The sequence below is a fragment of the Tetranychus urticae genome, chromosome 1, assembly GCF_039701765.1.
Source record: "Tetranychus urticae isolate SD_2017Ah chromosome 1, NJAU_TeUrti_SD_1.0, whole genome shotgun sequence".
Lineage (NCBI taxonomy): Eukaryota > Metazoa > Arthropoda > Arachnida > Trombidiformes > Tetranychidae > Tetranychus > Tetranychus urticae.
Genome location: NC_142958.1, coordinates 21325764 through 21350586, shown reverse-complemented (window position 1 = coordinate 21350586; position 24823 = coordinate 21325764). Strand labels below are relative to the sequence as shown.

Genomic DNA, 24823 nt, shown 5'->3' with positions numbered 1-24823 from the left:
TATTAGCTGAACCTTTCTTAAAAGCTATACAGATAATACAAAATCTTGTTACATTCTTATTAGCACAAAACTTTTTCCGTTAATCTCCATTTTGTATTTTTACCATTACATTCATTATGTACAATCACACTGTTTATTTTCAATTTGCACTCAGGATTTGATATCCGATTGATCAGGAGTCACTAATAGTAATTTTTATTATAAAATGTATTGTTATTTAAACGATTTGAAATGGTAAATTCAACTGTTCGAATGTGGTGCAAAGATAAATTTAATGAAATTACCGAACTTAATCATTTCTTCATCATTCTGTGGCCCATTGAATGGGAAGTTTTAATGACATTCTTCAGTTTCACAGATAAATTGCCACAAGTTTTAACTCAGAGAGTTGCACAAAAAAAAGCCTCAATCATACTTATCAGAAAGTTTTATGCGAATCAGATCAGTATTTCTCCCTTAAAGACTCAGGTAGCTCTAATAAAAATTTTTAGTAAAATTTTTATTGACTGACATATTTGATTCGCTCGTTACGATTCTGAGATACCATTCATGTCATATTGAGCGTTGCAAATAACGAAGAATATTGCCTTTGTCCAATTATGTTATTTTAAATACCATCAATGGGAAACTATGATAAGGCGATCGAGAGAGTGAAATAACAAAACGAACAAGAACTTTATAAATATAAATAAATAATTTTATTGTAATTATGACCACAATTACAATAAGATAAGTAAAGTGAGATCTTTACATATGGCAGAGTATCACATACGAATTTGCATAGTTTACAACAATTTAAAAAACCTAAATTTAGAGATTGGACCAGAATTTGATTTTGATTCCATATCTTTGGCTTAATTTGTTTGTTTATTTGGTTTCCATCTTTTCAGTTTGAGCTTTATCACCACTTTCAACAGGTTGATGGACTTGGTTGGTCAAAGTGATTGGAATCTTCTTTTCTCCTGTAACAGCATTGACAACCTTCTTTGGAGCCTTGATTGAAAGTACACCGTCAACTCCTAAATTTGACTGAAGTTTCTCCAATTCCACATTCTCTGGAAGAACATATCGCCTTTTAAATGATCGAGAAATGTAACCATGTTCATCAGATCTTTCTTCGTGTTTTGCTTCGACAACCAGATTATTGTCAGACAGTTTAACGTTTATCTCTTCTGGTTTGAAATGGGCACAATCAACATTAATCTCGAATTTATCCTCGGAATCCTTGAATGTTGCCATTTCTTGATTAAGATGCTTAGACAATTGGTCTAATTGACGAAGAGCACGATTCATTTGACCCCATGATCGTCTAGGGTAATCCATAACTGGTTCACGGTAAGCGATGATTGGATAGATATCATCGAATGGATCTCGGAACATTGTATCAATGAGTCGTGGAACAAGAGACATTTTCAATGGACTTTGATTGTTGTTGGACACAAAAAATAAATTGAAAACACAAGTTTAGGAACACAGGAAAAGTAAGAAAGTTTGAAATTGAGTTTGAAAGCGCGTTTGAAGTTCTTGTCTTACTGTTTGCTTGACTGTTTACTGTTACCAGCTGAGTGAAGCAGCAACCAGTTTTATACTCACTTACTCACATTACTGGAAGTCTCTAGAAATGTCAAATACATTCCTGAATTTTCTTTCAAGTCTGGAGTTTCTTCTGGATCATGATTTATGTCATCAGTCACTAATTCAATTCATCATAACGGCCACCCTATATTATTGACGGGTTAGATAAAGGTTGTTATTTAATTCGAACAAAAGACGCAGTGAAATTGAAAGAGAATCCTTGAGAGCTCGAGAAACTTCTAGCATAAAAAGTGAGTGAGTATAAAACTGGTTGCTTGCTTCACTCAGCTGGTAACAGTAAACAGTAAAGCAAACAATAATACAAAACTTCAAACGCACTTACAAACTCAGTTTCAAACTTTCTTACTTTTCCTGTGTTCCTAAACTTGTGTTTTCAATTTATATTTTGTGTTCAACAACAATCAAAGTCTATTAAAATGTCTCTTGTTCCACGACTCATTGATACAATGTTCCGAGATCCATTCGATGATATCTATCCAATCATCGCTTATCGTGAACCAGTTATGGATTACCCTAGACGATCATGGGGTCAAATGAATCGTACTCTTCGTCAATTGGATCAATTGTCTAAGCATCTTAATCAAGAAATGGCTACAATCAAGGATTCCGAGGATAAATTCGAGGTTAATGTTGATTGTGCCCACTTCAAACCAGAAGAGATAAACGTTAAACTGTCTGACAATAATCTGGTTGTTGAAGCAAAACACGAAGAAAGATCTGATGAACATGGTTACATTTCTCGATCATTTAAAAGGCGATATGTTCTTCCAGAGAATGTGGAATTGGAGAAACTTCAGTCAAATTTAGGAGTTGACGGTGTACTTTCAATCAAGGCTCCAAAGAAGGTTGTCAATGCTGTTACAGGAGAAAAGAAGATTCCAATCACTTTGACCAACCAAGTCCATCAACCAGTTGAAAGCGGTGATAAAGCACAAACTGAAAAGATGGAAACCAAATAATCAGACAAATTAAGCCAAAGATATGGAATCAAAATTTAATTCTGGTCCAATCTTTAAATTTAGGTTTTTAAAATTGTTGTAAACTATGCGAATTCATATGTGATACTCTGTCATGTTGTTAAGATCTCACTTTACTCATCTTATTGTAATTATGATCACAATTACAATAAAATTATTTATTTATATGTAAAAAATTCTTGTTCTTTTTCATTAACTTATACTTTCTTGCCCACTTTGGCGTAGTTTTCGTATTATGATATATTATGCAGTAGCATATTAATAAGAGAGTAACGATAATATTTTTCGTTATTTCAAAGCGTTCAAAATGACAGGAAATGTATCAAAGAATCTCAGCGAGTCAATCAAATATTTCAGTCTGGGTCTTGAATAGAGAAGTAAAAGTGAGAGATGTTGATTTCATTTTTCATTTAGGTTTTTAAGTTATCGTGCACAAAATTCAAGTACTTAAAATCGATGGAACCTAAAAGTACATTAGAAGATTGGAATTTAAGAATAATATTCAGGACCAAATCTTTGAATGAGCTGAAACTCGACCCTGCTTGCGATGGCCGATAATTGATACCTAATAACTGTCTGATTATCAGTTAATACTCAATTTGTCCAAGTAAGGATGCTGTAAGCCCGAGCGTAAAACTTAATTACCAGATTTGATGCCAGTTATGGGTTTATAAATGTATGCGCGTTACACGTCCATCTAAATTTCTAGTAACATAAAGATTACCCCACCTTGACTCGCTCCTCGCAAATTGTCCATCAAACTTGACTAACTCTTTAACCACTGAGCTAGTAATTGATTTGAAAATCAAACATAATTCATGAGCTGTATTAGATAAGCAGACATTGCTTGAGTGAAATTTATTGTGTCAAACGCAAAGAGGCAAGCAATTGTGCGTGTTAAATTTATGCGTTGGCCTAACGCTCTATCTAGTTTGCTTGCGCCACAAGACTTGGATCAATTGGTCAGATTGCCTCAAAAATAACGAATAAGTTTGGGTTATTCATTTCATTGATGAAATAGATCTAAGAGCTTCATTGCATGAAAGAAATAACTTTAATGAAAATAATGAGAATAATGAAAAGAGTCAAAAAAATGCACCGAGGGATCATTCGAGTCCATTTGCCATATCACTTAACAATACCAAGCATATGAGCTACTAATCTTGACCATAGCAGATCTCAATGAACTATGTATTTTCTCGAAAATGAAAGCTGCAAGATTATCTGGACGTCTTGAAATTCCGAAAACTGCTTCAAAAGGTAATTAAGTTCCTGGTCCGACTTTGATACGATATCTTTGTACCATACAAACTAAATATAAAAATATCTCAACATTGGCTAAACCTTCACCGGGGCAGTTCCTTTTACCAGGACTGAAAGGTATAAGATACGTTGTTTTGACTACTTTACATCTTCATAAAGAAATGGCATTCTTACTCTATCAGCGAAATCTGATCTGTTTTCAAATCCAAATCAGTTATCTCTGAACGTATTTTATCCTGCTAACCTGTGTGGATAAATTATGTGACTTTTGGGTTTTTCTTTTATCTTGTAAAATAATGGTTGAATTTTTCTGAAAATTCAAAATGTTATGGTTGGATAGTGTAGCTGCGTTACCTGAGAAATCCAGAATGAAAAAAAACTAAGGCCACTACACAATCGTCACTCAAACTCGGCGGAGACCTGTCGGATCTGAACGGTGAAGGTTGTCGCAGATTTAAACCATCAGCTAAGGTCCTACCTTCAACAACCCAATTGTTCTGACCATAGGCATCTTGTTCTTCTCTTTTTATTTTAAGTTTTGCTCTTCCTTCTGCTGTCTTCTTCCTCCATTCGTCTCTTTCAGCTTGACTTAAGTTAGCGTTTTGATCTCCCTGTAATGCAGGAAAAGTTGCTTTTCTGTATGCTCCTCTGTTATTACCACTTGTTGATGGTCTTGGTGTGTCGATGAATAGATAATCATTATCAGTAGCAATCACCAGTTTTTCCGTAAATTTTCTCAAGAAATCCATTTGTTCAGCACTTAACTGTGAGATCGGCATGGTTCGGTGTGTCCAGGAACGAATTTATTAACAAAATAGTAAATTAATTAGCTAAAACAATTAGCCAGCCAAGTCAGAAGAGATGCCCATTAATTTACTAATATGCTGTGTTAGTTGGTAGACATCTAGGCCGCTACAAACGTCTGCACGACTACACACATATCTATACAGCAATCTTTACATAATTTTAATATTAATAATTGCAATTACATAATCTATACATATTTCAATCTTCAAAATCATGAAAGAAACAACATTGCTTAGTGATAATTACTATTTACTGCACAAAGCCGCTATATTGGACAAATTTTATTGTAATTAAGTCTCTGTATGATGAATTAAAAGTCAAATGTTTATTTTTTTATTTTAGCATGTTTGTGATGTGATAAAATGTCATGTTGACATGAATAATAATCAGAATAATAATCACGCGAAGGTGAAGATTTGATCTAATGATGAAATTAGATGCTGCATTAGTTCACTATGGAAAATGTAAAATGAGTAAAATTCAATTTCTTCCTCAATGTGATGAAATCAATCGAGATAAAACCAATCCGTGTGGAAACAATCACATCTAGGGAAGCCATACTTTTCGACAACGATGTCCAATAGCCTGTGGAATTTGAGTGAATTAACACGGCTAAAATTCGGCTCCGGGTGCTTTTTTTTGAGTCTAGCAATGTATTTTTGGGCCTGGAATAAAAAGGTAGAAATGTATAAATGAGATGTTATGAAAAGAACGCGTTAAGACGCTACAAAAAATATAAACAAACTTACCAATGCATATGGATGCGTTTTACATTCACACTTTCGTTTTCGTTTTTCTCCATGTTTAGGCACAGCAAATGGCATAGACGCCATGATAACTATTATCATAAATGATTAAACAAAATGTTTTGAAAAAAATAATTAAACTGAGATTCAATTTTTTCAACAACAAAGAATATAGTGTAACATTATTATGTTGTCATTGACTACGTGTTTCTATGACAACACAGCTTTCGAAGCGCAATTTTTTTCTAAATAGAATCCGTTCGCCGTAAAGTTTCAAATTGGTTTAAACTGTTAATTAGTTTAGTTTTATTATTTTCTTTGAGTAAAAATGAGTTACTGTTTTTCACAGTATAATCTCTGTTGTATAACAGCAAGACCTGTTGTGGAAAACATCTAAATACCTTGACAAAAAGCATCCTGACGTAAAATGTGTTGTTTGGACACAGGAAATACCAAAATCTATTCAAGTGCAAATGGACCAAGGGTATGCTGCAAAAATGGACGAAGCAGCTAAACGCTCACGCAAGAACCGTGCTGCCTGGAAATATAGAAATGTTGGAAACATCCTGACCTGCTTTAAAAGGCAATTCTTCCCTGGTTATATCGATACCTTCGATACAGGGCGTGGTGATCTTCTGGTCGCTATAGTGAGGCACGGAAAAAAAGAATCGCCATCATAAATTGCCATCAATTATGCAAGAATGTACCTGACAAAGCTAATTATTTATTCGCTGCTTTTGGTGCTGCTATAGGACTCCAGGCTGGTGGGAGGGATGCAGCAAACAATAGAAAAAGAGCCGTCGATGGCATTGTTTTAGCTGGTGATTTTAATATAAACAATTGTTATTATGGTAGAGGAGTCAACCTCAAAAAACCTAGAGCAACCAAACCGCAAACGGTTTTGTGTTATTTGCTGCTAGCCAGTGGTTTGCTTCCCGCGAATTTCAAGGACGTCGATCGAGGATACGAAATTGATTATTTGTGCACATCTAGAAATTTTGAATATAAAGGAGACATCAAGCTGCCAAAACCCAATGCTTCTGACCACATCTATTATGGAGCAGTTTTTGATTTAGTAGAAGACTTGAGGCCATGGTAATTTGCTACAGACCATAAAAACACCAATTGGAAAAAATTTTTAGAAGCGCTTGTCCATCAAACATATTCGGCTGAAGCGTTCGAAGTAGTTCGCAATCATATCACAGCTGTCAGAGCATCAAATCCAGTTGTTTAGTTTTAATCTAATTTGTGTACTAAATCTGTTTTTTCAGATGTGTTTTCATCTGTACATTTATTGATCCATTATAAACATAGTACATAAAGTTTTTTCAGCAATCAAATATTGATTAATAATTGATTGTTTGTTTTTAGATTGAAAATAAATTGAAAAAATAGCTTTAAGTGATAGTTAAACCACTTCATCGAGAAGTTATATGATTTAAACACGAGTGCGAAGCCCGAGTGATTACAATCATATAACTGAAGTCCAGTTGCCACGACTGCAGTCGATGGAACACTATTAAAAACATGATTTGTGAAGTACTCTAAAACACCGGGAGGTATTTCATTATCGATGATTACGACAGGATGCTTGCAAAATAATTTGCAATGTTTGTTGTAAGTTTTTTCATTTACAAGTTCCAACATATCGGGAATATTTGTAACGATAGTTTCTTTCACGTTATTATAAATGATTACATTGTTGGGCTGATTATCAGGGCGATTATCGAGCTGATTTTTGGGTTGATTATCCATAGTTAAAAACAAAACAGACACACAGTCAGGAAGTTACAGAAAATTTCAAAAAACATTGCATCATAAAGAAAATTCTGTTACAATAGCGATGGAGAGAATAGATTATCGTTACTAATCAATTTGAACATTTTTATCATTTTTATAATCAATTTAATCATGGTTATTTGTTTTTCTATTGAAAATAAATTGAAAAAATAGCTTTAAACATGGTTAACTTTTTAATCTACAGAACAACATTTTTTTATCCGCAAACCTCGTGTTATTGAAATTAACGCGGTCAATACGAGGAATCAGGAAAACTGTAAAAATGATCGGATAAACATAGTTAATAAAGTTTTTCAGCAATTAAATAATATACATTCGATTAAAAATGTTCTAAATAGCATATTTAGAAAGTTTTATTCAATTATATTAACTCATGAAAAATTTTGATCACAACAATTCTGTATGAAAATTGAACTGCTCTTATTGCTATAAGTATTGAAGAGTAAGTATCATTATTGGCCATTAATAGATTATCGTTACTAATCAATTTGAACATTTTTATCATTTTGATTTAATTTAGCTATACAATCATCTAATAAATGAAAAAAACTGTTATTTCAACTTTTTCATTATTAATCAATAGCTTCAGAAATCAATTGGGGAGTCGATATCCTGAGATGCACAATTTGTTCTTGACATTACTTTGACAGTACTGTCAGATTCACTCTGATCATTTTTAATGGGTACAAGAATTTCTAGGAAAGGTCTTTTGTTGTTCCAGTACTTTCCATCCGAGGTTGGTGTTTCAAGTTTTGCTCTGTGCTTGCAGCGTGGTGGTTTAATGACAATTTGTCCAGTTTTCATCTTTTTGGGTAACGGATTCAAATGAGCATTCATCCGTGATTTCAGTCGGGCTGGTACAATATATTTGCAAGGAGGGTAAGGGCATTGATAGTGTAATGTACTGAAAAAAGAAAGAAACATTTATTAGTATTATTGACAAACTTGATCACAAATTTAAACTTACAAATTCTGACTAGCAATTTTTTGCTTGTTATCCACAACGGCCTCGTCAACGATTTCGCTCGGAACTGCATCATTATCTGTATTCGTTTCAGCACTTTGCTGATTTTCTGCCACATTTGCATTTTGAAATTCAGGCACCTCAAGCGGTTGATGGCTTTTTTCACTGAAAATAAGAAAGAAACATTTATTAGTATTATTGGCTAACTTTATCACAAATTAAAACTTACGAATTCTGACTATTATTTGCTTGATTGTTATCTACAACGGTCTGGTCAACAATTTCGCTCAAAACTTCAGCAGATTCAATTGTTTCATTGACGGTGTTTTCTTGCTGCTCCTGAAGCGAAAGATCACTTTTGTCTATCTTCTAATTTGCTATTTCCAACCTAGATGCAAATTTCAATATAATTCAGATTTCAGTTTTAGTTCAGATTTTTATCCAATTCATACTTACTTTGGTCGTTTAGCTGTTTCTTTGGCGTGTTCTTCGCGTTTACGCTTCACGAGAGCTTCATATCGTGAAGTTCTGCTCGTGACGTTATCCGAACTTTTCTCAGCATCCGATTCCGGTTGATAATCCGTAACTACATCCGATTGTGTGATTGATTTTGTTATTCAAGACTCTCTTTGTCGCTTTCGCATTGTTTTTATTTGTAACTGCAATGATGAACAAAAAATTTTCAAATTAACATTCAACCACAAGTTCTTCTCAAGCTTGAGAACGCTTTAATAAAAGAATACGAGAATAAAATGATGAAAAATATCGGTAAAACTTACCTTATTAAAAGTTTTGTGATGCTGGATATCGAATTCTGGCAAACCAGTCAAATAAGGAAAAACAATCATTGTCCCGTAATTACATACAAATGGCCCACAGCTGTCTTGGTCACTTTGTTGAGGGATATTTGTGTGGTTCATAAACTTCCACGCGAATTTCGGGTGACAATGTTTAATCATAACTTTATAGTCTTCAAGTATTGGCGGATTATCGCTTTTTATTGTGTCATAATAATGAACAGTTTTGTCACGATTGTCCAAAACAATAAGCATCCAGTGTAAATCTCGATGAGTTGGAAATAACATCAAATCATAGTCACTAATCGGCGATGGCCATTCAATTGTTGTCACGATCTCGCGAACCATTTCATATTTTTTTCTTTTCTTTTTTGTCTTACCTTCCATAATTGATTTTGACCAACTTTGGTTTAAAACGCGTATACCAATACGTGTCACAACAATATATTCTTTTATGCAGATGCTGAAGCAGACGAAAATAAGGGTTGATTATTTGATCAGAATACCATTCTGAAGCAGAAGTCAAATTTATTATTGTTTCCTTGGTTGTTGAGTATTCATCTATTTTAATTGTTATAGTCATTTTAACTTTTCACATGTAAAAACTCATGTAAAATAATAAATGTTGAGATAAACTTACAAGTTACAACAATAAAAAAAAACAAAAATCAAACACAACAATCAAAAAATCACAATAAATGAAATCTGACACTCTAACTCAAGCGTAATCATGCTTGAGAACGATATGAGGATACGATATATCGAAAAGTATTGTTGTGATTCTTGTTGTCACTTTATTATTCTTTCATTTTTCTTATTGCTTTGAGAATCTAAATAAAATCCTTTAATAATTTGTTTTTATTAACCATTTATTAAAATTGTTTTGTCAATAAACTCAATCTCAATCAATTAATCATGGGTCCGAAAAAAACCGAACTTAGCACATCAGTTTTTTTGTGCTGTTTCTATCTACTGACAAAGGACCTGAGTATCGAGGAAAGAAATATTATTTCAAATCACTGGACGATATTTATCTATGTGATGTACTTGTGCCTCAAAAATTGGCCAGAATCAAGGTGCGAGGATTTGATTGGACGGAAAAATCAGATACGGTGACAACTGAAAATCACGAATACTGGCCGCATTACCTACTTGATATCGGTAAGTAGTTTTACTTCATTCTGTAGTATTTTGTTCTATTTGCAACATGCAACATTAGTCTTAATTCTCCACCTCAAGTTGTTCTCAAGCTTGCAAACAACTTGAGGTTGAATGTCATGAACGGAAATAACACAAATATCTTGCAATTCATTCCAGGAACCAAACAAAAGAAAATGAAGAAATCTTTACCAAGAAATTTGATGCATTTATGCTATTCTGGCGAAAATATTACGCAGCATCCAGATGTAAAAGAATATAATGAGAAATTTCCATTAAAACCATTGCCAAAAAATATTGAAGTCAATCTTGATTCATCGCCGATGAATGTTTCAACTTTTTTAACTGCTGTTGCTTCTGCATTCCCTCATGGTCAAGAAAGTGTTTTTGGTGAATCTGCCACTGCAATACCCACAAATCAAATTGATGAAACTTTGGCCAGCACAAGTGGAACACAAAAAATAGCGAATTCCACTGCGTATCAAGACAGAGGGCAAGTTTTTCGTGCTTCAATCAGTCCAATTTTGGCTTCTGGCAGAAATGATTCACCTCTTTCTTCAAATCTTGAGAGTTCTGAGGCACATAGTGACCTGGATGGAACAAATGATGACCTGGATGAAACTAATGATGCTTCATTGCCAGAATGGCTTCAAAAACCTAAAAATTTTCCAGAGAAAAATAACATTTGGCAGCTTCTCTACGATTTTGGCTTGAAGTTCCTTAAAGATTTTAAAACCAAAAAAGGATATTCAGTTTTGAAAAAAAACACCAATTATGATTATATGTAAGTATGAAACTATTGCTAAATAATCAGTGAATTAAATAATTTTTTTTGTTTCAGTGAGAATATCACGCGTTCAATAAATTGTGAAACTCACAATAAAAAACGACAGCAGAGAACAGGGAAGATAAAAATCTGCGACGACTTCCAAATCATTACTCCTGAAGGATACACCTTGTCATCGGACGAATTGAGAGAAGAACAATCAAAAATCATCGAAACGCACGGAGAAGATGCTGTTTGCAAGGCACCAATTTGTGCAGGAAAATGTGATTTTTCCAAGCCTACGAATGACAGTGCTGTTCGCCTTCATATTGTGAATAACATTCTATAATAGCAATGAATTTTTATTGCGTGAAATGTGGGAACCCAGCCAAAGGAAAAACTAATCTTCAAGACCATTCGTATCGATGCCCTTTCAAAGTGCGAGTGTCAATGGAAAACATACCACTCAGAGAGCAAACCCCAGAAGAAGAAGATCTACAAAAAACAAAAAAGCAAAAAGTCGAGCATCCAAAACCGACTCCAATAATTGAGAAAATTGATGAAAAGTTTATCGACTTTTTAAATCTGGCTTTTGACCACTTTCGAAATAAAAAGCTCATCACAGTGAAACTGTGATGAGCTTTTTACATGTTGATTATAAGATTGTTGGTTTGGGAAAGAATAAAATTTAAACACTGATCAAAGAAGAGATTGACCAGTTTGTAACAAGTGAGCCTCTCGATTTTAGTCGAAGAATTGGTCCATCGATTTCTAATAACGTTAATATATTGTTATTTGGTAATAAATATGAAACCAATGATCCCGTTAACATCGAAATGGATCGTGCTCAAAATTTATTTACTCGTTTGTTCAAATTTGTTAGACTTTCAGAATATCTTCCCTGGTTATCTTCTTCCTTTGTTTCCCATCATTCAGAAAAATTAGCAGTCAATTACTCGAAGTTCTATTAGGTTGGCCGGATACAGTTTAGGGTCGAGTTTTATTTTATTGAAATTCATGTGATTATCGCACAGTGATGAATATTGATACTTAGCATCTTACAATATTCATGCATTTTTTGCAGTTAACAAAAATTGATTATCTCAATTAATTGCTGAGATATTCTAATTTAATTGAAAAATGGGAAAAATTTTTATGCCCTATTCTTTAACATTGATTTAAATCAAAAATACAGTTTTGCAAAGGGTCCCCCCTTTGGACATTTTTCACTTTTTTAGCGTTTTTTCGCAATTTATTTTTTCCCATTTTTCGATTAAATTAGAGTATCTCAGCAATTAATTGAGATAATCAATTTTTGTTAACTGCAAAAAATGCATGAATATTGTAAGATGCTAAGTATTAATATTCATCACTGTGCGATAATCACATGAATTTCAATAAAATAAAACTCGACCCTAAACTGTATCCGGCCAACCTAATAACTACGCGAATGGATCAGATTGTTACACAACAACGTATTAAAGTCTACTTGTCACAAAGTTTATGCAAATCAGATAAGCAATTCTCTCTTCAAGACTCAAGGAACTATACTCAGGCAATTCTCTGATACATTTAATTTCTATGAAGTTTTTTAAACGATAACTTGAAATCCTGATGTCACATCGAAAAATGAAATCAACATCCCTCTCTTTTACTTCTCTCTCCAAGACCCAGACTATTATAATAAAGGTAACATTTATATCGATTGAAATATTTGATTCCCTCGATGCGATTCTCTGATACATTTCCTGTCATTTTGAGCACATTTGAAACACGGAAAATATTCCCGTAAAATATCATCATAGAAAAACTATGATAATGCGATAAAGAAAGAATAAAAAAGAACAAGAATTTTTTAATATAAATAAATAATTTTATTGTAATTATGACCACAATAACAATAAGATGAGTAAAGTGAGATCTTAACAATATAAAATAATATCACATATGCATTTGCATAAAAAACTACTGATGTTTTAATACAACAATTTAAAAAAACCTAAATTTAAAGATTGGACCAGAATTACATTTTGATTCCATATCTTTGGCTTAATTTGTTTGTTTATTTGGTTTCCATCTTTTCAGTTTGAGCTTTATCACCACTTTCAACTGGTTGATGGACTTGGTTGGTCAAAGTGATTGGAATCTTCTTTTCTCCTGTAACAGCATTGACAACCTTCTTTGGAGCCTTGATTGAAAGTACACCATCAACTCCTAAATTGGACTGAAGTTTCTCGAATTCCACATTCTCTGGAAGAACATATCGCCTTTTAAATGATCGAGAAATGTAACCATGTTCATCAGATCTTTCTTCGTGTTTTGCTTCGACAACTAAATTATTGTCGGCCAGTTTAACGTTTATCTCTTCTGGTTTGAAATGGGCACAATCAACATTAACCTCGAATTTATCCTCGGAATCCTTGATTGTTGCCATTTCTTGATTAAGATGCTTAGACAATTGATCCAATTGACGAAGAGTACGATTCACTTGACCCCATGATCGTCTAGGGTAATCCATAACTGGTTCACGGTAAGCGATGATTGGATAGATATCATCGAATGGATCTCGGAACATTGTGTCAATGAGTCGTGGAACAAGAGACATTTTCAATGGACTTTGATTGTTAGAACAAAATTTAAATTGAAAACACAAGTTTAAGAACACAGGAAAAGTAAGAAAATTTGAAATTAAGTTTGTGAGCGCGTTTGAAGTTTTGTTTTTACTGTTTGCTTTACTGTTTACTGTTACCAGCTGAGTGAAGCAGCAACCAGTTTTATACTCATTCACTCTTTATGCTGGAAGTCTCTAGAAATGTCAAATACATTCCTGAACTTTCTTTTAAGTCTTGAGTTTCTTCTGGATAATGATTTATGTCATCAGTCACTAATTCAATTTACCATAACGGGCACACAGGATTATTGACGGGTTTAGATTGCGGGCATTTAATTCAAACAAAAAACGCAATGAAATTTCAGGAGCATTCTTGAAAGCTCGAGAAACTTCCAGCTTAAAGAGTGAGTGAGTATAAAACTGGTTGCTGCTTCACTCAGCTGGTAACAGTAAACAGTAAAGCAAACAGTAAAAACAAAACTTCAAACGCGCTCACAAACTTAATTTCAAATTTTCTTACTTTTCCTGTGTTCTTAAACTTGTGTTTTCAATTTAAATTTTGTTCTAACAATCAAAGTCCATTGAAAATGTCTCTTGTTCCACGACTCATTGACACAATGTTCCGAGATCCATTCGATGATATCTATCCAATCATCGCTTACCGTGAACCAGTTATGGATTACCCTAGACGATCATGGGGTCAAGTGAATCGTACTCTTCGTCAATTGGATCAATTGTCTAAGCATCTTAATCAAGAAATGGCAACAATCAAGGATTCCGAGGATAAATTCGAGGTTAATGTTGATTGTGCCCATTTCAAACCAGAAGAGATAAACGTTAAACTGGCCGACAATAATCTGGTTGTTGAAGCAAAACACGAAGAAAGATCTGATGAACATGGATACATTTCTCGATCATTTAAGAGACGATATGTTCTTCCAGAGAATGTGGAATTGGAGAAACTTCAGTCTAATTTAGGAGTTGATGGTGTACTTTCAATCAAGGCTCCAAAGAAGGTTGTCAATGCTGTTACAGGAGAAAAGAAGATTCCAATCACTTTGACCAACCAAGTCCATCAACCAGTTGAAAGTGGTGATAAAGCTCAAACTGAAAAGTTGGAAACCAAATAATCAATTAAATTAAGCCAAAGATATGGAATCAAAATTAAATTCTGGTCCAATCTTTAAATTTAGGTTTTTTAAATTGTTGTAGCCTATGTAAATACGTATGTGATACTCTGTCATGTTGTAAAGATCTCACTTTACTCATCTTATTGTAATTTTGGTTATAATTACAATAAAATTAGTTTTTCTAACAATCATCTTTTTTTCGCCATTCATTTACATTAATGAAGAAGGTTATTTCCCCAGACCCGTAAGGGGATGAGGGTTATTATGCATTTGGTTCAAAGTAGTGAGATAAGGCTGTAGCTTTCTCTGTGCTAAAATAGAGATAACAGCGATAATTTGGCTCAAACAATTATTATCATACAATCAAACAGTTAGAGATTAAATAGTTGTGAAATTAGTATTGCCATCTGATGTATTTAAAGTTAATTTTTTCTAAATATGTTTATTGAGTCAATAGATGGAGTTATTTATATTGTAAAAATTAAATAAACGCAACCATAAGGTTGTTATGGTAATATATTGCATTACTAAGCAATATTACATTTGAACTACTATTATTGCATATATTTTACTACTAAGCAATATTATATGCAATAATAGTAGCTGAATGGTAATATTGCATATATTTTTACTGTGCAATATTATATGCAATAATGCCATTCAATTCATAATATTGCATATATTTATTACTGAGGCGTAAGGTTATGTCTATTTATGAAAATTGATCAAATACATGATATTACAAAGTAATTATTTAGATTACTATTGAGTAAACAAATGATTTGATAAAATAGCAATGTTTAAAAGTATTGTATTTCAGATTCAGATTCATTTTCAGATTACTTCTGAATGAGTTTATTAATGTATATTTAATTATGAGTAAATAATAACAAGTCTTTTTAAGTTTTTGCAAAAAATGGTTAAATTTGAATTTGCTTGTTTTTTTGGTTCGTTATTGAATCACTAGATTACTCTGTTTATGTAAGTTTGCTGTGGTAAGGTGATTAGGTGATAAAGTGATGCTTATTTAATTATTAATAAGTAAGTTAGGTAATTGTAAAATCTCCAATTAATTTCTCTTAATTTTTCATTTGTTTGACATACAGTCATTATTATTGTATTCACCTTTTGTTTAGTATTACTGTATTACGTTGACAATATGGAAAGTAATAATGGATGTATTTATTCAGATGTATCTGGTAAGAATTTGTATTTCAATTCTTTGTAATTTACTTTATAAACTAATTTATATAAATTTTTTCAAGATAATAATTCTGATTTAGAAGATGGGGAAATCAGCGATGTACAATCTAATTCAAATGGTAATATTTTGTTTTAATGAAGTAGAATTTCTAATTTTTTATGTGATATGAATAATAATAATAATTCTGTTTTCAGATCCTGTTCCCTTACCTACTACTGAAATGACCACTACAGTTGTCAAAAAAGAACCGAATGGTAACTAATTGCGACTTATATTTATCAATATGGTCTTAATTTTGTAATTTTTTCTCAGTTGATCCTTATTGTTCAATTACTAATGAGAAAGAAACTGGTATATCTGCAAATGGTAAGATCACTTTTTTATTTTGTATAATTATTATTAATTTAAGTTTCTTATTTAGATTCAGGTTATTTTGATTCATCTACTGTCCATAATTCAACAATAACAAATAGTGTTGAAGAAGAGCTTAATGGTTAGTTGACTTCTATTTATTTATCATTTAAGCGGTGCTAATACAAGTTTTTCTTCCAAGTGAACGTAATAGCAATTTGAATGTTACAAGACTTTAATTATTCATGTGTACTTTTATTAGATGCCAGACCTGATGATTCCAGTGCATTCGGATGTGACAAAGTTGATTACCAAGAAAATGACTTATTGGCTAATAAGGGTGTGTTAATTTATTCAATTCCATATCATAGTATCTTATTTATTTTGTTTATTATTCATGTGTATTTGTATTAGATGCCAGACCTGATGATTCCAGTGCATTCGGATGTGACAAAGTTGATGACCAAGAAAATGACTTATTGGCTAATAATGGTGTGTTAATTTATTCAATCCCATATCATAGTATCTTATTTATTTTGTTTATTCATGTGTATTTGTATTAGATGCCAGACCTGATGATTCCAGTGCATTTGGATGTGACAAAGTTGATGACCAAGAAAATGACTTATTGGCTAAAAATGGTGTGTTAATTTATTCCATATCATAGTATCTTCTTGCTTGTTTATTCATGTGTATTTGTATTAGATGCGAGACCTGATGATTCAAGTCGACGCGCATGTGACAATTTTGATTACAGAAACATGATTTATTCGCTAGTAATTGTGTGTTAATTTAACCCATATCATAGTATCTGATTGTTCGTATACTTAACTATAATAATGTACACTTAATTCCAGAGTTGTGTATAACAAATGTCCCATAATTAATAGCATATAACTCTTTGACTGAAATAGCGTTCGTTCTTTTTGAGGTTTTGATGTAGATAGTAATATTAATGTAAATATTGAATGATGGTGTGATAACGTGATCAAGTGTAAATTCACTTATCCTTTGTCAAGGTAAAATTAAATTGTTTGTGACCACAAGTTAGTTTTAATTCAATTCATTGTCACTAAGGTTAAACAGGTGAACAAAAAAGTGTTCAATTGTTGGTCAATTTTAACTGGTTTACTAGATTAGATAGCTTATATATAGATAGATTAAAACAATCAATTGGAAATCAGGTGTTGATCAGTGATCATCAGATTGGCCTCTTTAACCTATCCTTTCCTAAGTTAACAATTTTATTGTAAAAAATGAATGTTAGCTTCATCAATTGATTGACTTACATTCATGAGACAGATTAACAATGGAAGCTACAGGTATCATGAAGAAATGATTTTCAAATAAATTAACTCATCAGGCTATTTTATAATGATTAACATTAAGATAGCAACAAGTTTTGAATCATCTGATGTCATCATCATTTTATATCTTCAGGGTTATGTCAATGTTTTTCAGTTGTTTCATTTCATTCATTTCTTTCATTGCAAAACTTGCAGAATCACCAGGTTCTCAGGATCATCAAAACTGATTATTGGTTGTTTTGTTGATTATTAATACCTGAATAGTATTATTGCATATATCTCATCACTGTGCAATATTATATGCAATATTATCATTCAACGACTATTATTGCATATATTGCATTACTAAACAATATTATATGCAATATTACCTTTCAACTACTATTATTGCATATATTTTACAACTAAGCAATATTATATGCAATAATTGTATCTGAATGGTAATATTGCATATATTTATGACTTATTTCAGAGTTATGTATAACAAATGTCCCATATCTAATAGCTTATAACTCTTTGATTGAAATAGTGTTTGTTCTTTTTGAGGTTTTGAGGTAAATTAGTAATATTAATGTAAATATTGAATGATGGTGTGATACCGTGATCAAGTGTAAATTTGTAGTATATGGACGTAATATTTCGTTTCTTTAACAAATAACTAATTTCCGTTCTCAATCTATTTATAGTTAATTTAGACGCAGAATTTAGATTTAGATTTAGACGAATATGTATCGGAGAAACTGACAAATTTTCTAAACGCCAACAAGTGGCTCTTCAAACTGCTAAAAAGCGGAAAATTGATAAGTTTATTGAAAAGAGTAAGTATTTAGTTTACGTAATTTTATTACTTATATCTTTATTTCATCAATGTATTGTCTTTGGATTATTTGATTATCTAGATAACCTTTCTGTATTTATGCGTATTAATAAACGTATCAAGTATCCTGTTATCCAATCGAGGGTGGTTGATGCACATTGTCGAGATGGAGACTTGAAATTAGAAACTGCCGCACATAACATAAAAGATAAAAATGTAAGTAGTTGCTTCTTGTAATGCTAGTATACTGATGGTATTTTTTATTTAGTGTTTAGATGTGAATTCATTCTTAATCTCATTGAATGAAAATTTGAGTCCTGAATATTGTAGACTATGTTTGAAAAGTATTTTCGTCTCAAACAAAAAAAATTATGTAGTTGATATCCTGTTTCGCGAAAAATTATTATCTTACATTCCTTTTTACCCTTTGATGCATCAAATTAATTCTGTTAACACTTATATTGAAGACAATTTTGCTGTTGGTAAGATTATTTGTTTGTGCCTAAGTTGCCATAAATGCTTAAAATTTGGTAATTTTAGACAAAATTTCTTTCTTAATGGGTTTTTGCCTGAATTGTCTGTTAGTGTTTTTGAGAATTTATCAAAATCTGAATTTCAATGTATACGTCGAGTCAGTCCATTCATAAATTTGGTTAGGGGCCATCAAAATTTTTATCAAACAAAATTTAAAGGAGATATAATATACTTTCCGCAAGATTTACAAGAGGTTTCAAATGTTCTACCCCGAGTGTTAGGTCAAGATGAAGTTTATATGCTTGAAAAACGGCATCTTAACTCTAAAGATATTCAAAATTTTCTGATCAATCCTTTCAAAGTACATCAATGTTTACAATGGTTGTCTTTAAATAATAGACATTATATCAATTGCGAAGTATCACTTGCGAGAAATCCTACCCCTACAAATTTACATATTATTAACATTGAAAATTTCAAAGCAGTTGATAATAAGGACTTTAAAATACTGTTATCTAAATCTTCATTGGCCTTGTTTGATAATTTATCTAAAAAAGGTTTGCTGTTTGACAATTATTTTTACTTTTTTCTAGTTGTTTCGCTCCTTTGTAAAAGTAGATCTATTGAATATTGGTCTCCCAAATTTTTTGATTACATTTTATTGTTAACTGATCAAACTCAACGTGGGTTCAATTTGTCACAGTCACCTGTAGAAATTTTTACAAGGATATGTGATATTGATTGTAATTTTAGAATAGGCAAAGGTACTTCTTTTACAGATCCGCCGCATCAATTTTTACATAAGTTTCTTGTTGAGATTGAGCCAGTAAATCGTCCTTATTTAGTTGATATTGACGCAAATAGTTTCATTTTTTTTAGGCTTACTCTATTTTACGTTATTCGGTTAGATGGGTATACACAAACCGGTCGTCGCAGTTGTAAAACTAGCAAATCATGTAAAGGTATTGTTTTTCAATTCGAGGATTCGACTGCCTTAATTAAATTTCTTATTGATCATTTTCGAGTGAAGCGTTCTTCCATCTTTAATATATATTATATGTATTTGGAGTCTGAAAGATTAGTAGAGCTTGAGGAAGCGAGAACAACTGAAGATGTGGTAGATGAATGTATAATGTTACCCTCAGATGATAAGCAATATTGTGTTGAAGATATAGTTAATGAATGCACAAATAGTAAAATGATAGTTTTCGAAAGGTCTAAATTTACTCCACTTAATAGTTATCATGGGTTGAAGTATGAAGAGTTAGCTTTTCCCAATTTGTTCCCTTTTGGAGTTGGTGGTTATGTAAGTCTTTGTTCAGACGAATTGCCTGATTCGCTCAAACTGTTAAATAAGCGAAGTAAAAAACGTATTGAATTAAAATCTTATGTTAGATCTCGCGTATGGCACTTTAATTCAATGCATAATCGATGTAAAGAGTATCTTTATTATTTATTAGTCGCTTACGAAAAAGATCTTTCCATTAATAATACGAATTTATTTTCACGGTTTGAAAATCAGGCTAAAACAAGTTTATTGCAAGCTAAACTTCATACATCGATGAAAGCTTTACGAGGCTATTCTACATACTGGAAGAAAGCCTTAACAGATTTACTTGCAATGGTTGGTTTGTTAGGACCTCCAAATTTCTTTATGACTTTTTCAGCAAATGAAATTGGCTGGAACGATTTGTTAAAATTTCTTTATTACCGAAAATATCAAGTTCTTCTTGATCCTGCAAATTTAACAATGCTTGATAATAAGGCAAAAACTAAGTTGGTTAACGACGATCCTACCGGAACTGTGATTTATATTGATCAAAGGTTTAATTTTTTTTTTAAGCAGTTTGTGTTAAAACGTAGTAAGGAAATTTTTTTTCGGAAAGTTCTTGATTATTTTGTGAGAGTTGAATTTCAAATGAGAGGTTCTCCTCATTATCACTTAGTGATTTGGTTATCAGAATGGCCTGAATATGATTCTCAGGAGTGCTTAAATTTAGTTGATAATATTGTTTCTACTTCATTTATGCATCCCTTAGCGAAATTTCAAACACATGAATGTCGGCCTAAATGTTATAATAAGTCTAGTTTTAAATGTCGTTATAATTTTCCACGAATGTTTAGTAAAAATACGGCCATTGTTCAAAATGGAGATTGTGGAGATGTTCAAGTGCTGTATAAAGTTGTTAGTATGAAAGATGTTTACATAAATAATTATAATCATTTTTTGTTAAGTTCTTGGCGGGCTAACATGGACATTCAGTTAGTTTGTGGTATCGATGGAATAATTGCATATATCACAAAATACATTTGTAAAGTCGAAAGCTCCGATTTAGCAAAAAAGATCAAAAAATTACTTACCCAAAATATTGAAAATAATCAGGATGTTGAGACTTTAATCAAGAATATTCACAGGTTAATCTTAAATAATAGAGAGGTAGGTGTTCAAGAAACTGTTTATCGATTAAGTGGATTGGCAATGAGATTTGCTTCACGGGAAGTGGTATTTTTAAACACCAATTTTCCCGAATTACGTGCTACGTTATTATTTAAAGTTGGTAACTATACGTTATATGAAAGCAGAGGGCGTTCTCAAATTGATAAATATTGTCATAGACCTCATGAAAGCAGTGAGCTTTGTTTGTATGAATTTTTTAGTTCTTTTAGAGTTGGTAAAGTTGATATTGAAACTGAAGCTGAAGTTAATGAGCAGATTGGTGACAATTTTTTGTTAGACTTATATGGATATAAGATTTATAAACGAAAAAAGAATGCTGCTATTAAATTGTTTTCGATGTCAAATAAAGAGAAAGATTGTTATTATTATACATTTTTATTATGTTTTGTTCCTTTTAGAAATGAAGAAGAACACAATTCTAAACGTGAGCATTTAGCTGATTGGTATAAGAGATGCATAGATGATGATCTAGTAAGGTGTAAAGATGTTCCTTTTTTTAAAAAGTTATCAGATATGATTTCCAATAATCATTGGGATTTAAATATTGAATTCAAAATTTCAAACAACAAAATAGATTCTATTGATAATGGTTACATAAACAATTTTGAGGTGAACATTGATCTATTTAAGTCTGTATTCGATGATGTCGTTTCCGTTAATGAGCTCTCTGATGATCAAAAATCTGCATTGGACTTTTTCAAAGAAAGTTCTGTTACGTTTTTTGAATATTCTAAACCTTTTAAATGCTTCATTTCTGGTGAAGGAGGTTCTGGAAAGAGTTTTGTACTAAAATTAATGACAGAAATTCTTTTCAAGGCACTTGGACCTAACAGTTATGTTATTGGAGCACCAACTGGAATTGCAGCAAGTAACATTGGGGGCTTAACTTTACATTCTTTATTTCATTTGCCTGTAAATGAAACTTTTCATGATTTGTTTAAAATTGATTCAGTTAAATTTGAAAATCTGTTATTGAGATTCAGAAATGTAAAATTTTTATTTATCGATGAAATAAGTATGGTAAGTGCAAAAAATTTCAATTACATCAATCAAAGATGTAATCAATTTTGTAGGTCTCCAGGCGATTTCGGAGATTTGAATGTAATATTTTTTGGAGATTTTTATCAGCTAAGACCTGTTCGAGGGAGTTTTATCTTTGATGATGTTGATGCTTTTATATATTGGAAAGATATTAAATATTTAGAATTAAATATAAACCATCGAGCTAAAAATGACATTTTAACACCTATTTGTAATAGCTTAAGAGTCGGTGAGTTGACTAAGGAGCAACTTCTTGTTTTAGCATCTCGATGTGTTGAACTTAGCTTAGCAACTTAGCTCTAAGCAGAATGAATATGTAGCCAGTTTACTTCACATTTATCCAACTTTGGATCAAGTTAAAGCTTATAATGACCTCATGTTGGACAATCTTTCTGGCAACAATGTTGAATTAACTACTTTAAAAGCAATTGATTGTTATGCTAGTGGGCCGAATATGGGTAAATCCTTGAGTGCCATGCATAAGCGTTTGTTAGGACCGTTTACTCGTGACACTGCTGGTCTTCCTACTGAATTAACTGTAGGTAATGGTGTCAAAGTTATGCTTGTTAGGAATATAAATATCAATTTAGGTTTAGTGAATGGTTTACAGGGTATAATAACTAATGTGCATTGGCCTATTCCCGGGCTTAAATCTTTTTTTACTAATTCTCTTCCTTCTTCAATCGAGATTCGTTTTGATAAATTCAACACAGAAACTATGGTGCAGACAGTTGATTGTGAATTTGTTTTAGGCAACGGGATTAAGGTGAAGAGGATCATGTATCCTTTAGTTCCTTGTTATTCTTCATCTGCACATAAAGTTCAAGGGTTATCTCTTGAAGCTGCTGTTATTGATTTAGGTGAGAAAAATTTTGATGCAACAGCTTATGTAGCTTTGAGTAGATTGAAAAATTTATCTGGCTTATACATTGAAAATATCAGTTTTGAATATTTGTTGAATTACAGGCCAAATGAAAAAGTTATCAAAGAGATGGCTCGTTTACGAGGTCAAAAATATATAAAAGTTAACAGGCCCAAAATAAAAAATAAAATTAAGAAACAATCATCACAACCAATTGAAATCAACATTCCTGAACAACAGCAAAGTTCCTTCAATATCGGTGAATATAGTTTAAGTGGTTATGATTTAAATTGCTTGGTTATCCAGCCACATCTTGCTATTTCAGAATTTTATCTAAACGATAATATTGTAAATGCCTTTTTCCATCTGTTTAAAACTCAAATTTGTAATAATGTTTCAATTTTACCAAATTACTATTTTGTAACTGTGGAGGGTATCCATAATGGTTTTAATCATTTGGTTAATTCTGAGGTAGCTTTGAGACAACGTGTAGAACCAGATAGCCAACACATTGTTCTTCCTGTATGCCATTCATTACATTGGATTTTATGTATATTAGCTAAAGATTTTAATGGATTATCCGCATATTATTATGATCCTCTAAATTCTTCTAACACTTGCTCAAATATTATTCAATATGTAAATAGTATTCTAATTCAATCTCCCTTGAATATTATTAGCACACCTTACATTTTGAACGGTCCTATTCAGCAAAATTCGTACGATTGTGGAATGTATATTTGTTTGTTTGCAATTTGTTATTTTCTTAATATTCCTTGCAACTACTCTTCTAATGATGTAACTCATGCTCGTAATTTATTATGTGATAGCCTAAAACAACGTAATATACGCAATTTAGTTGATTTTTTGTACAGTTTGGTTAATTAAATGTATATTTTTGATTAAAAATTGTAACATTCTTGTCTCAGTATCTGTATAAATAATGTTTCAAACATGTTTGTGTAAGTGTTTGTGATAATGTAAGTGAGTATGTAAGTGAAAATGTGAGTGATAATGTGAGTGATAATGTGAGTGATAATGTGAGTTATATTGTCAGTGATAATGTGAGTTATAATGTAAGTGATAAGTTGATTCGTTGATAACTTGAATAAGTAAATGCATAATGCTATTATTCAATCAATTTTGAATATTATTAATATATTTTTTAATTCCTAAATCGTTACATGAATGATAATTTGAAGATAATATTTCGAAGTAAAATAATTTATTGCATTATATTTTTATTTCAGTTTGGCAAATTCAAAAGGCGACAGTGGTATTTTTTGAGGACACAACATGGGCCAGTTGATTTTACATTCCGTGAAGAACATTCAAATTATGAAAGTATATGTTTATTCGGAAAAATTCTTGAAAATTACGTTTTTCGGGAAGATGGGAAGAAATATTTTTATTACACAGCAAAGCCTTATGGATCTGTTAAAAAAATATATCTATTTTTTGTATATTACCAATTGAATGATAGATCTCTACAAATACAGGTATTTTTATTGTTTATGTAATTTATTATATTTATAGTTGTTTACTAACATTTACAATTTTTGATATCAGATCACTGAACTACGAAAGATAACAAGCAAAACATTGTGCATTGGTGGTAATATTTCACAAGACAAATTATTCGTTGACTTTATATATGTTATACCTGATTTCATTGTTAAATCTATTGAAAGAAC

At 31.8% G+C, this 24823-nt stretch overlaps 5 protein-coding genes and 2 long non-coding RNA genes across 8 annotated transcripts; 3 read left to right on the top strand and 4 right to left on the bottom strand.

The window, feature by feature from the left end:
• Positions 1-675: 675 nt before the first annotated feature.
• Positions 676-1410, bottom strand: LOC107359062 (alpha-crystallin A chain). Its single transcript, XM_015925507.3, has one exon. It carries the CDS (start codon positions 1408-1410, stop codon positions 868-870), a length of 543 nt encoding a protein of 180 aa, XP_015780993.2. The 3' UTR covers positions 676-867.
• A 470-nt stretch (positions 1411-1880) lies between these two features.
• LOC107359064 (alpha-crystallin A chain-like) lies at positions 1881-2749 on the top strand. The gene has a single exon (XM_015925508.3). The coding sequence runs from the start codon at positions 2013-2015 to the stop codon at positions 2553-2555; it is 543 nt and encodes a 180-aa protein (XP_015780994.2). The 5' UTR covers positions 1881-2012; the 3' UTR covers positions 2556-2749.
• Positions 2750-4946: 2197 nt separating this feature from the next.
• LOC107359067 (uncharacterized) lies at positions 4947-6453 on the bottom strand. Its single transcript, XR_016200946.1, has 2 exons — positions 5393-6453; positions 4947-5308 (listed from the first exon to the last, which is right to left on the bottom strand). It is a non-coding gene; the product is annotated as an uncharacterized LOC107359067 (long non-coding RNA).
• A 1347-nt stretch (positions 6454-7800) lies between these two features.
• LOC149094762 (uncharacterized) lies at positions 7801-8800 on the bottom strand. Its single transcript, XR_016200877.1, has 3 exons — positions 8610-8800; positions 8383-8541; positions 7801-8318 (listed from the first exon to the last, which is right to left on the bottom strand). It is a non-coding gene; the product is annotated as an uncharacterized LOC149094762 (long non-coding RNA).
• Positions 8801-9735: 935 nt separating this feature from the next.
• On the top strand, positions 9736-11731 carry LOC149094761 (uncharacterized). Of its 2 annotated transcripts, XM_089266189.1 has the most exons (3): positions 9736-10111; positions 10268-10892; positions 10950-11731. In XM_089266189.1, the coding sequence occupies exons 2-3, from the start codon at positions 10285-10287 to the stop codon at positions 11221-11223; spliced, it is 882 nt and encodes a 293-aa protein (XP_089122315.1). In that variant the 5' UTR covers positions 9736-10111; positions 10268-10284; the 3' UTR covers positions 11224-11731. The 2 variants fall into 2 exon arrangements, with proteins under 2 accessions (XP_089122315.1, XP_089122314.1); XM_089266188.1 differs by lacking the exon at positions 9736-10111 and having other exon boundaries at positions 10125-10892.
• Positions 11732-12725: 994 nt separating this feature from the next.
• On the bottom strand, positions 12726-13611 carry LOC107359065 (alpha-crystallin A chain-like). The gene has a single exon (XM_015925509.3). The coding sequence runs from the start codon at positions 13477-13479 to the stop codon at positions 12937-12939; it is 543 nt and encodes a 180-aa protein (XP_015780995.2). The 5' UTR covers positions 13480-13611; the 3' UTR covers positions 12726-12936.
• A 147-nt stretch (positions 13612-13758) lies between these two features.
• On the top strand, positions 13759-14803 carry LOC107359066 (alpha-crystallin A chain-like). Its single transcript, XM_025162894.2, has one exon. The coding sequence runs from the start codon at positions 14073-14075 to the stop codon at positions 14613-14615; it is 543 nt and encodes a 180-aa protein (XP_025018662.2). The 5' UTR covers positions 13759-14072; the 3' UTR covers positions 14616-14803.
• The last annotated feature ends 10020 nt before the right edge of the window (positions 14804-24823 follow it).

What these genes read in the sequence shown, in the direction of transcription:
- LOC107359062 (XM_015925507.3), bottom strand. Translation starts at nt 1,410, where the DNA reads ATGTCTCTTGTTCCACGACTCATTGATACAATGTTCCGAGATCCATTC.
- LOC107359064 (XM_015925508.3), top strand. Translation starts at nt 2,013, where the DNA reads ATGTCTCTTGTTCCACGACTCATTGATACAATGTTCCGAGATCCATTC.
- LOC149094761 (XM_089266188.1), top strand. Translation starts at nt 10,228, where the DNA reads ATGAACGGAAATAACACAAATATCTTGCAATTCATTCCAGGAACCAAA. An exon ending in AACACCAATTATGATTATAT is followed by an intron (nt 10,893 to 10,949) that starts GTAAGTATGAAA and finishes TTTTTGTTTCAG; the next exon opens with TGAGAATATCACGCGTTCAA.
- LOC107359065 (XM_015925509.3), bottom strand. Translation starts at nt 13,479, where the DNA reads ATGTCTCTTGTTCCACGACTCATTGACACAATGTTCCGAGATCCATTC.
- LOC107359066 (XM_025162894.2), top strand. Translation starts at nt 14,073, where the DNA reads ATGTCTCTTGTTCCACGACTCATTGACACAATGTTCCGAGATCCATTC.